Source organism: Labrus mixtus, chromosome 18 (assembly GCF_963584025.1).
Source record: "Labrus mixtus chromosome 18, fLabMix1.1, whole genome shotgun sequence".
Classification (NCBI taxonomy): domain Eukaryota; kingdom Metazoa; phylum Chordata; class Actinopteri; order Labriformes; family Labridae; genus Labrus; species Labrus mixtus.
In genome coordinates, this window is record NC_083629.1 from 11,752,100 (window position 1) to 11,764,297 (window position 12,198).

Here is a 12,198-nt window from a genome sequence, read left to right on the forward strand (position 1 = left end):
GTCCCAATTATATGACTACGTCTTTAACAGGACTTTATGATGAATGAATGTTACTGATATTCAAACAAAGTGCATGCTTAAAGCTAACAAGCTAGTTGCTTATGCTAAATCTTAGCCTAGCTTAGCTGAAGTGTCATGTCTTCATGTTGACGATTCTCTCTCAGGCAACTGTGTTTTATTTTTTTCTGTAAAAATGATCTTTCTCCTGAACTTGTTTAAGGTTGTAACTAGCTATTCGCTGGTTGGTTTGTACTTTTTATCTTTCTATTTTAGGTCTTTGTTCGCTGAAATCTAGGTGGAATCTGCATGTCTATAGATTTGAGGTGGTATGTCCAGTCGATGGCTAGCACCCCCAAGTATAACTTCAGTTTATGAAAAGCAAACAGCTTCCACATAATCAAATTCAGTCTACTTTTTTAGATTTTGTCAAAATGTTTTTTTCCAATCTATTTCCCCGTAACTAAACTAAACAATATCCTGAATTCTGTACCCATGACGTCATAATTCAAACGATGGCTGAGACAAAGAGATTTTCATTATTACACCCTGTGGGTGTCATGTCATCAAGACCATTGTGTGTGTGTCAGATTTTCAGGTTGGACTTGTCAGGATTTAATCATCATGCACTTCCAATTTACTGTTAACATATCGACCAACGCTGACGCATTTATATTTGTTTTATTATTATTTTATTTTATTTTATTATTAAAGCTTATTTCCAAATACTGTGGCAGAGTTTTTTATTTTTTACTAGAGTACTAAATACAACTCAGAAGTTGTCCACAATGCTATACAAAAGATGGGAACAATGGTATTTGAATTAAGTTGCCCCTTATTCTGAAAAGTACAACATATAACCTCAAACAATCATCACTGCAATGCATTAATAAAACACAATGTACGTCCTTACCTAAACATTGCCTGACAGTTGTACATGAATAAATAATCCAAGGGAAACTAACCGGTTTGAAACTGTTCCTGAACTATTTGATCTTTTAGTAAGTCTTATTGGCACTGTCATGATGTTCAGGTCAATACACTCCTTATACATTGTAATTATTTTCATATGACACAAACATCTTTTGTGATATGAGCCCTGTATCTTCATAAACACAACATCACAATGTACTCAGCTTCTGAATCTCGCCCTGGACTACATCTGAAGCACACGTGAGCAACAACTGGAAAATGAAAATGTGTCATGCCTGTGTTTGTGCGCCCTGAGGCCTGTCATATTGACTTTCACGCAGTGCTTCTAAACACAGGAATGTAACTAAAAGCTTTATACTTACAGCATATGCACTCAGAGACACACAGAGACTACACATCTTAATTCCCCTCTCTCTCTCTCTCTCTCTCTCCCTCTCTCTATCTTGTGCATGATGCTGCACTGTAATGGAGTGCTTAACTGTTACTACTACTACACTGCTGCACTCTGCTCTCAGCACATTCCCCCCCGTACATTAAATAATGCAGCTGGCCATTGTGCAGGAGCCCCCTGCATTCCGTAGCAGCCCATATCAGCAGATTTCCGATGCTCTGCTATCACAGAGAGTAACTATGACCAATTCAGCATTTACAGGGCCAACACTATAAACACAATCATCCCATTTACACAACAGCAGCATCAGATGTTTGTTTTCAGCCGGTTTGCTCCCAGAACAACGCTTATTGGGGAAATTGCTCTCTGTCACACCAGCTTTTACTGATGAATACAAAGTCTACAATGGAAACTATACAAAAACAAACAGAAATCAGGTCTAATTTGAAATTGTTCTGTAATTAAGGAAATATTATAACCACCTTTACAGTAGGCATTTATGCTGATGCAAGCAATGCTAATACACTGTCTTCACATGATGGACTTGTCAGAGACCTGAATCTGAGTTCTTCAATACATTTGTCCAGAAATATGACAAAAATATAGACAAATGTACTCAAAAATATGCACACTTAATTCTTACATACTGTAATTACCAATGCAGCATCAAAGCCATGCTGTGCCTCCTTCACATATATGAGTGCATCAAATCTTCTTTAAATGTGTAACGCTTCAATCAACGGACTCATTTGTGCTGAGCAAACAGTCTAATGGAGATTGGTTTGATTCAAAGGCATCAGCCGTTTGATCATCACATTTAGAGCGATAAACTCCCAATTAGATGAGCAGAGAGAAAAAAACTGGTCAAATTAAAGTTATTAAGATCAACTGTTTGGGGTATTTGTAAATGATGTCATGTTTATAGTTGAGTGTGCATGTTACTGGAATATTACACAAGACAGCTTTTTTTTTTAAAAGATTTATTTTTGGGCTTTTTGTGCCTTTAATTGATAGATAGAACAGTGGATAGAGTTGGAAATCAGGGAGAGAGAGAGTGGAATGACATGCGGGAAAGAGGCCACAGGTGGGAAGTGAGCCCGGGCCGCCCGCTTGAGACGACAGCCTCCATACATGGGGCGCGCGCACTAACCACTGTGCCACCAGCGCCCCCACAAGACAGCTTTTTGAGCCTCTGATTAAAATTTCATGTGATCAACTATGTCTTGCCTAGGGGGAAGTCAGACAGTCAAATGACTTTCATTTCTTCTTCTCTTCAGTGTCGGGTGGCAACGAGCGTTCAAGGCACATTAGTGCCCCCCTTTCCCAATGTTTGGGTGATGTAATTACAGGTTAAATCTGTCAAATTTTAACGAACATTTGTTGTATTTATATTGAGAAAAATTGCATTTGATATTTATCATGATTGTTTAATCGCAGAGGCCTTGTTCTACAGTTCCCTTCTTGTATTTTGAATTTTGCCCGAATAAAAAGTAGAAGTGACCACTACAGCGACAAACACTGGCTCTAGCGCAGTTAGCTGTGTTGTTCATCTTAAAGCATGCTCATCTTTGTCCTGTTCCTCTATCACAGTAAGAGAATGACCTCTTGTGTCACAGAGCCTCCCCAGCTCAGAGTACTACAGAAGGCATGTGTGAGGTTGAATAGGTGCTCTCTCGGGAACTGATCCTTAAAATCTGATCCTTAAAACCACGTTCACATGCATAGACACACAAACTAAAATCCGCTTTGTCTTGACAGGATGATGAAGTGGTGCTCCAGTGCGTGGCTTGCATCCAGAAGGAGAACCGCAAGTTCTGCCTGGCTGCCGAGGGGCTCGGAAACCGCCTGTGTAACCTGGAGCCCACGTCTGAGGCAAAGGTAGGAACAAGGACTTCCTCTTTGGACTGCTCTCCGATTCTGAAAAAACCTCCAGTTTACCACTGGGATGCATTCAATTTGTGTTGGATGTTTCCTTCATCATCATCTACTTCATTTGATATAGTGTGTGTTTAACTCTGTTCAGACACACACAGGCACATCCAGACTTTAACTTAATGAACAAATGTTTGAAGATGCAATGCAGAAAAGTGAAGCATATAAAAGGATGCGTTCACCAAGGCAAGAGCTCCATGGAAACCAGTCGCACATTTACTTCACCCTTGTTTAGGTCCAACAAATTCAGAGAAGCCGAGCGGAGATGCAAAGAGATGCAGCTCAGCCCGCCATCAAAGCAGGAACAGCATCTCATATCCACGCACTCTCCTTGATGAGCTTTCCTTTCTGTAGCTCGGGGGACCACGTCGCATCTATGTGGGCCTGCAGTCAGATGATAATTCCCTTAAATTATGCCTCTGGACCGTTTGATGGATTGTTTCATAAACTGCGCCAGTGTCGGCTTTAATTGCCTACAGCTTTATAGCAGCTGAGCAACACTGTTGTACTTGCTGACACATTTGCTGGTTTGTGCAACTAAGTGCAAAGTTTTAATTACAAGAGTTGAGTCTAATGTATTTGTTTGCCTTTGTAATCAGCAGGCTGCCACCTTATTACGTTTTTGTTCAACAAATAATGTAAATTACTAAGCAAATCCTCAGGCTTTTTTTTTTTTTTAAACATGTTGCTCAACAAGGGATCGAGCTACAAGGCAGAAATATCTCAATGATGATTGGCTGTTTGAGATAATTCTAGGAATCCTGATTAATTCTCACCTCACACTGGCCCCTGATGCACAGCTGCTTACCTTGCATTACTGTTTCCAAACACAGACAGCCTGTTAACTGCACGCCTAATTGGCTTTTTCCACATTGATTGTCTCTTAATAATAATCCATTAGTATCGTCCGAGATTAATTTCTCACAAGCTTAGGACACCAGGCTTTTACAGCGTGAGCACTTAAGATGCATAAGGACGATTTTCAGCGGATCAAAGGGACAATACGAGATGGCAGGAAGAGAAACATTTTTCAAACCTTCACCTTGAAATGTAGTAACTTCTCTCAACTCTTCTGCCCCCTCCTGCCCTCACAAAGAGTGTGAATGTGTTGGGGGGGTTATTGTGTGCAGAGCGGGTTGAAGCTTTCACTCCATATTGGATGGTAATTACAGCTGACAGGTGTGATGGATGTTCACCCTATCTGGCACTTTGTCCAAATTGCCTGCCATTTTTTTTTTTTTTATAGAAAATAGGCAACACCCCACCTTTGGGATCAATGACAGGGAGGTGAGAAAACCAAAGGTGGCAACTTGGAACTGGGTCTGGATGCTTCCTTTCATTTGGTGAACTAGTTTAGGGAAGGGGCAAAGATCCAAGACGACAGGTTGAGGTTGATTTAAAGTGTGCACTGTTTAAATGGCAGCAATCAATCAGCCAATGAGAAGCCGGATGACAGTGAAGTGCAACCGGCATATTTCGCCTGTCAGCAACTGAATTTTAAGACCACTGGAGAAAATAATGTAGATGTAATGTAGATTTATTGTTTTGCAAAACCATCTCTGGTCGATTGCTCTTTTCAAAATAGCCTGTATGCTTCCTTTCCTTAACCATTCAGTAAACAAGTACAGCAGCCCCGTCAATTAACCTGGAAATAAATGGCAGAATACGAGGTCACGTCCTGTGATGAATTAGCCTTAGCCCTTTTCAACCCAACTCCCTGCAGACTGAAACAAATATGTGATCTACCCTCTCCCACCATCTAGCTACGCTCTTCCCCTCATTACCCTATTGGTCATAAAGCAAACGTCAGGGCATGTCCAAGCCACCGTAAAGCTGTCTCCGTGCTCCGCCTTGTGAGAAGACATCCTGACAGGGCCGGACACTCATCATCCCCTCCGGGTCTTCTAGACCTTCATTTCACTGTCTTTCCCTCTAATGGACGTCGACTTTCCACTCACTGCTGCGGACCTACGCCTGGAGAGAGAGCAAAGGTCAGCTGTTAGTCACCCGGAGGGATGAGGGCGGGGCTGAATCGCCTCCCAGCAGACTACTTTATTATGATTTCTCTATCGTTTACATTCCCAGAGATGAGGATTACTAGGGCAGAGACATCTCGAACTGTGTCCTGACAATTTCATAATGTATCGATTCAACGAGAAGGCTGTGATCACTTTGGCATTTTCTAAAGTGATGACAACTTCATTGTTTAAGTCTCAAACTTTAACAGTGAAACAAATTATTTCAACATTGTATTCAGACACACTGACTCATTTTCTTAAAAGTCACATATTATAAAGCTTTTCAACAAGTTTAAACAAGTCTCAACAAGTTGTGTTTACAAGCTGCAACGAGCAATGCCACTGACTCAACATTTAAGTAAAAGTAAAATCACTAAATTAAAAAAACTATTTAAAAAAGTAGAAGCACACAACTAAGCTACTCAATCACAGTAATGTGAGTAAATGTAATTTGTAACTTTCCACCTCTGGAATATCAGATAACTGGCAGATATGCAGAGCTGCATCTTGTCCAAATGTCATCCAACTATTTTTTACACAGGGAACAGATTTACCAAACTAATCCTTTTAGTGCATTTATTGGAGTGTTGAATGTTTAATGTTGTGAAATCAATGCAACAATTATGATAAAAAATAAAAAACCTTCCCTCACAATCAAACAACTCATTTAAGATTCTTTGTAAATGATTTCCCCTTTGTGGAGAGTGTCTTCATTCTGCAGCTCAAACAGTCTTTAAACTCTGGCTTTGGATGACCAAACACTGGCATGTGTCTCTTTAAATCCAATCATGTCTGTTTGTTTTCTCTTTGGAACTGGGTACTTCAACATGGCTTAGATTTTAATGATCAGATTGCTATGGCTGTGCACAGGAGTTGTATTTTTAGTCTTACATTTGTTGTGACTTTACCCTGAAACTGGGTTGTGTAAAGTTTGCAAATGAGGTTAGATATATGTGACTGAACCACTTTAGTAGGAGTTGAGACTTAACAAGGAGGCCAGGGAGAGTGTAAAAGTATGGTATAATTAATCTTGTTGCCGCACTCCACAATGTCTCCGTCCCTGACTTCCTCATTCTGTCAGCCAATCACCTCGATCCTCTGCTGTCCCATCCAGTGCTGCCCTGGTTCAGGATGCGATTTGGCATCTCCTTCGTTTGCCAACTCATGTTCTGTCCAAGACCTGTCTTATCTGAGCATAAACTGACCTGAGAGCACTTAATCCCTTTTTTAAGTACCTTTTAATGAATATCAGGTTTCTTGATTAAGACAAACTTAATGCATGTGAGGCAGAAATGCTGCATTAAGCAGATTTTATGGGCATCTAATCAGAATATCCCTGTAGATTCAGGATGCAGTTTTCATTTGGCTGTATGTAGATGTTTTGCTTATGGAGCAAAAAAGTTCTTTAAGTGCTTTATCAAAATCAGTATTGAAGGGAGACAGGACAGGGGACTATAATAACAATTTAATAATTGTTATGGACGGAGAAGGGTACTGCTGCTGCTTTTACAGTACAGCCGTCTTAACTTTTGAGCTCACACTATATGAGGACTAATACAGGACACAGTGTTCTGTTGATGTAGCCGCCTATACCTTGTGTTATTTTACATCAGCACTGACAGGTGAAGTCTATCATTCCACAGACTTTAAGAACAGATGAACAAAATGGGAACAAACATGGACTGTAAATATGAATGGACAAAGCCTGAGGGACGTCACCCATCAGTACACTGTAGACAAGGTCATTTCGTTGCGAGCCTCCAATAAAGTTTAAGTCAGTAATTAGGATGCTTTTTTAAAATCATCATCAGCATAACATCAAGAGCTTCATCATCACTACTGTCATCATCATCTTCATCATCATCATCATCATCATCATCATCATCATCATCATCATCGTCATCGTCTTCATCATCATCTTCATCATCATCATCATCATCATCATCATCATCAGTCTCATCTATATCATTAAGTGTGGAGGTGTTCACAAAGAGCTGGGTCATCCAGAATTCATAGAACCGTAGTTACATACGTAACTCTCGTTTGGTAACTCATTCCATCACCAAATGACAACAGGAGGGGAAATGTCTTAACAAATAGGGTCCTGTTGTGGAGGCAGCAGCAGGCAGGCCGCTTGCATTGACTGGCACAGAGTCTGACTGCAGCCAGTGTTTTTCCACCAATCATAATCATTTTTTTTTACTTGATGCTATCAGTAAGAACAGTTTTGGTTGAGGCTCCCCACTCTCATAAGCAACCTTTCATTAAGCAACAGGAAGCTGTTTTCAGCTTTGAGAAAACCATGATACTAACTCTGAATAGTAGACAAACAAAGCTTTCACCTACCTGAGTGGAGCTGTTAATGACCAGAAGTATTTTTTCAAGGGTTAGTGGAGACAAAAAAACAGAACAAGAAAGTGAATATAATAGTGTGCCTGTTACAGTTGCTCCTGTTCTTTTCTTATTTCTGGTACGTGTTTAAGAACAACTGTAGCAACAGAATTTCCCCCTTAATAAAGTATTTCTGATTTCTGATTTGTATTTCTGTGTCTGTGGGAATGAGCTGTCGTTGAGGTATTCTTCACTTTGTAATTTAGCTTAGCATCCAGGTTTTTAGAGGGCGTAAACATCCGTTTTAAGCCACTGGAAAACTTTTCAAATGACAAGGCATGTGAGAGGAATGAATAGGAAATACAACGACTGTATGTGAAGTGAGTGAAATTACTTTTGTGATAAATGTGAACTGTGATAACTTTTCAACCGCTTTTTATGTGTTTGCAGTTTGTTCCTCCCGACCTGTGTATCTGCACCTTTGTACTGGAGCAGTCTCTGTCAGTGCGAGCCCTGCAGGAGATGCTGGCTAAGAGTGGACAGAACAGTGAAGGGGTGAGTGATATTAGCAAACACACCCACACACACACGCACACACACACACACACACACACACACACACACGCTGACAATCCATACTTCAGCTCCTCATACGCCATCCCTGAGTCGTGTACTGTTTGTCTCTTTCCAGTAGATGTTCAGAAGAAGAGGCTGTTAAACAGTTAATTATAATGAATGCAGTCAGCTCAGTTGAATACTCTTAACTTGTTCAGTCACTATTAAGAGATTAATGGGCAAATAGGCCCATTACAGTGGCCTGGGGACCCAGACTGCAGAGAGGTCCAGGCTTCCATGAATATTAATGAGGATGCCCGGCATTACTGCAGCTTTTCCTCAAGTGCTGCGTGCACTTTTGCCCATTTGATTAACACCAAACAAGAAAATGGCATCATTTAGCTACATATTTTATTTTTGCATATATATAGTGTGAGCTCATATTTTTGCACTCTTCAAACAAAGGGATCACCTAGGCACATTTCTTTTTTTGTTGTAGAAATAAAATCAAGTCTCTACTGGAGGGAATTTGCATATGTCTAAGCAATACAATGTGGCTGACATTTTCTTCTGTTCCAGTTTCTGTTGTCTTCTTGCAAGTGTGTTTGCTTCTCTTTCTCATTGCTGCTATACAGATGTGTAATCTCTCCCAACCTTTATCTTCTATTTTTTTGTGTATAATCTCCATCTTCTGCATGATAGACTCGCGGCCTGGATCGATTGGTATGTTTACCACTCACATCATTCCCCTCTGTCCTCCGTAATGCATGACTCAGTAGATAAGTCACAACACACAATTTGCTCTCTTATTCTCCCCTCCATTTGGTTTATTCAGCTTCTCGTCGGTGTCACTCATCTCTCAACATTTGTCTTTACATTTATTCAGAATCCATCCATTGAAATACAATAACTGATGATCATATGGAATTTTTTTTGTGTGTGCACTGGGTGAGAAGATTGTGTCTGAGCTCCTATTGTGCTGGCGGAGACAAATGTGGTTTTGTAAAGACTTCCCAATAACGTTCTCAGTGAACATCAGCTCTCACACATTCCGCTACTAAAGAACTAGAGCAGCACCGATTCTGGATTAGCATCAGATTAGCATTAGCCCTGTCCTTGGGGGCATTCAGATGTACGTTCATTGCAGTGTCATTTTCTTAAAGCAACTCCCCACGTGGGTTGAGCTCTCATTTGTCACAGTATCGTCTTGTACTCACCCAACCTTAACTGAATTTAATAAACAGCTGAGGCCCAGATTTCTGCTGGGAGACAAAACAGGATCTTAAGTGATTTTTGTTATGTGGCAAATGACGGTGAAAATGTCCATAAATCTTGAGTTCTTGAGGCTCATATTCGCTGACTTGACTCCAGAGATTAGATGATGTTTCAGGGCGAGAGTTTTGAGGCTACAGTGGACTGTCTCTGCACCAGAATTTAAGAGCATTGGTTCCACTGTGCCTGTGGGGAGAGTAAAACGCTGGCTGGCTGTCAGGGAATTTTGAGCAGAGAAACAGAGAAAGAGGGTGCTCATAACATTAAACGCTAAATTAAAGCTCAAATGGATGTTTTTAACTGCTAGTACATCCTCATTCTTCCTGCATCAGCACCTTTTTAAAAACCTTAGCATGACACTAACATTCCAACTGAAGTTAAATCAGTGATCATGCATATCTTTAAAACAAAGGGATAAAAAGATACCCCTGCCTTTTTTTTTGCCGGACATCACCTGTCGTTGAACAATGTACGAATATGGACTGCACTGCTAACAACAGTTTTCAGGCTAGCTAGTTAGCCCCCGCACACTGAACACTAAATAAACTTACTTTCAAATGTCACTTCAGCACAAGTTTGTCTCTTATTCCCATGCCAGAGCGCAACCTGCCGGCTGCTGTCAATCAAAAGCAGGTATTGACACGCCCCTCCAACAGCTGATCCCTGAAGACCCTTTTCTCCCTTTTCATAATATAAAAGATAAAAAGATAAAATAAAAACTTTATGATCCCAACATATATTCAAGGCTAGAATTGCTTCAAAATGTTAGTGAGGCAAAATACACAACTACACAACCGATGATTAAATAGAAGTGAAATATAGATCATAAAATGTTAAGGGCTTTAATGCATAGAAAAAGTCAAAGTGGTGATTACATTGATGTTAGTATAAGCAAGTTAATAAAATAATGCAAATTGCAACTGGCAATGTACAAAGAAGACCTAATGTTAAGATTTATTTTTGGGGTGTTTATGCCTTTATTGAGCTGTATTGAGGACAGTGGAGCTGGAGAGAGTGGGCACTGACATGCGAAAAAGGAGACACAGGTCGGATTTGAACCTGGGCCGCCCCCCTTGGAGGACTATAGCCTCCGTGGGGCTAAACACTGCCCCACCAGCACCCCTAAACCTACTGTTACATGGTGACAATGATGAAAACAATCAATTAAATATCTTCGCATTCATGAAGAAGCATTTTCCAGCATAAAGTGATGATTCATAATCTTTTTACTTGACTTTTATTTTGTCAGGTGGTTTTTAGATTTCAGCTTGAAGAGTTACTCATTCCAGGAATGTCTTTTTTAACCTTTAATACTTTCTGCAATTGCATCAAATACCCCAGGGTGGTTTAAAATGCCTTCTTGAATTGGGTTAGGGTTATTTCCACTGTATTTTCTCTGCACTCTCATTTATCTGTTTTCGATATTGTCCAGCTATTCATCATCCCTCGCCTGCGCTGAAATGTCACTAAAGGAAGCGCCATTAAAGGGGAAATGGAGGTTGAATTCGTCTCGGCTGAGGCTCTGAAATCAATACTTCTTTGAACAGATGGGCTTATCAATAGACAGTGGCTGGAGCAAATTGGTGATGCGGGCTGCTTTAGGCGGAAGGCTCGGAGACACTGAGGGGACCGACGAGGCTGCAAAGAAAAGCTTGTAAATGCCACGCCACAATTAGCTCTGCATCCACCCGCAGTAACTCTAGAGAATTGGCTGACATAACACCTTAAAGGCACTGACCTGTTTGACTGTGTGGGTTCACCGGTCAAAATGGCAAATAATGAGATCAGTCAGTCAAAAAAGAGCGAGCCGATCTGATGACGCCGGGCATGCTTTTGTTTGTTTTCATACGTTCCACCGCCTCTTTTTTATATGTTCTTAGTGTTATCTTGCAGTGGCTCACACATATAATCTGCTGCAGGGCACACACACACACCAGGCGGCTGCATCCAGCTAAATGTCATATGATCTGACACTTGTGGTCAACAGCTGGACAGGAGAAACAGTTCAGTACTCTTATACCTCCTTGATGCGGTAGTCTCTTTTTTTGTGCTTCAATGAGCTGAGGATAATACAGTTTTACTTTCTTCAATTGCTTAAGGTGTATTTTTGCTGATATAAGCCACTATTTAGCACCACAGCTGTATCTGTATAACTCACCACCCAGCCGCAGGATAAGGAAGTGAACGGAAGGCTTGGGTTTATCGCTTGTGGAGATTGCAGCTGGATGTGCCTCGCTGCATTAAGCTCAGTGCCTCAGCCAGCATATAGCAGTAGCCAGGAGCACAGAAGAAGCCCAGAAGCCAGTGCTGCAGTCTGCACGACACAACTGCATCAAATCACAGGCCAGCAATCGTCCCAGTAGCACATGGAGGGGTGGGGGGTGGGGAGCCAGGAGGAGGAGGAGCCAGGAAGAAGGAACGAAAGAGAGGGCTTTGCATGGTAGGATGTTTTCAAGAAACACTGCCATGATTCATGTATGTCTCTTATAGGCAGAGACCGCCAGTCTCAACAAAGATGTAGCTACAGAACGTTAATGTCCTGCAGTTTGAAGTATCAGTGTAATGGTCATTTTTGTATTTGCTAGCGTTGTTTGAGTAATTATTTTTTTGATGGACATCATATAGATCCATTAAAAGAAGGCAAAGGAAAGAAGAAAAGGCTATGGAAAACAATGATTCTTTCCGAATAATTACCCTTTTTCTTACCTTAATGCTTCCTAGAGGCTCATAAGAAAGGTGAGTAACATTGGGGTTGCTTGCCATAGAAAA

General features: G+C 40.9%; 1 protein-coding gene across 1 annotated transcript in view; it reads left to right on the forward strand.

The window, feature by feature from the left end:
- Positions 1-12,198, forward strand: part of LOC132993077 (ryanodine receptor 3-like) — a 110,070-nt gene that overhangs the window by 19,181 nt on the left and 78,691 nt on the right. Inside the window, exons 2-5 of the mRNA XM_061062727.1 lie at positions 3,080-3,199; positions 8,053-8,157; positions 8,860-8,880; positions 12,151-12,165. Coding sequence (XP_060918710.1) covers positions 3,080-3,199; positions 8,053-8,157; positions 8,860-8,880; positions 12,151-12,165 — 261 coding nt within the window. The remainder of the gene's footprint in view (positions 1-3,079; positions 3,200-8,052; positions 8,158-8,859; positions 8,881-12,150; positions 12,166-12,198) is intronic.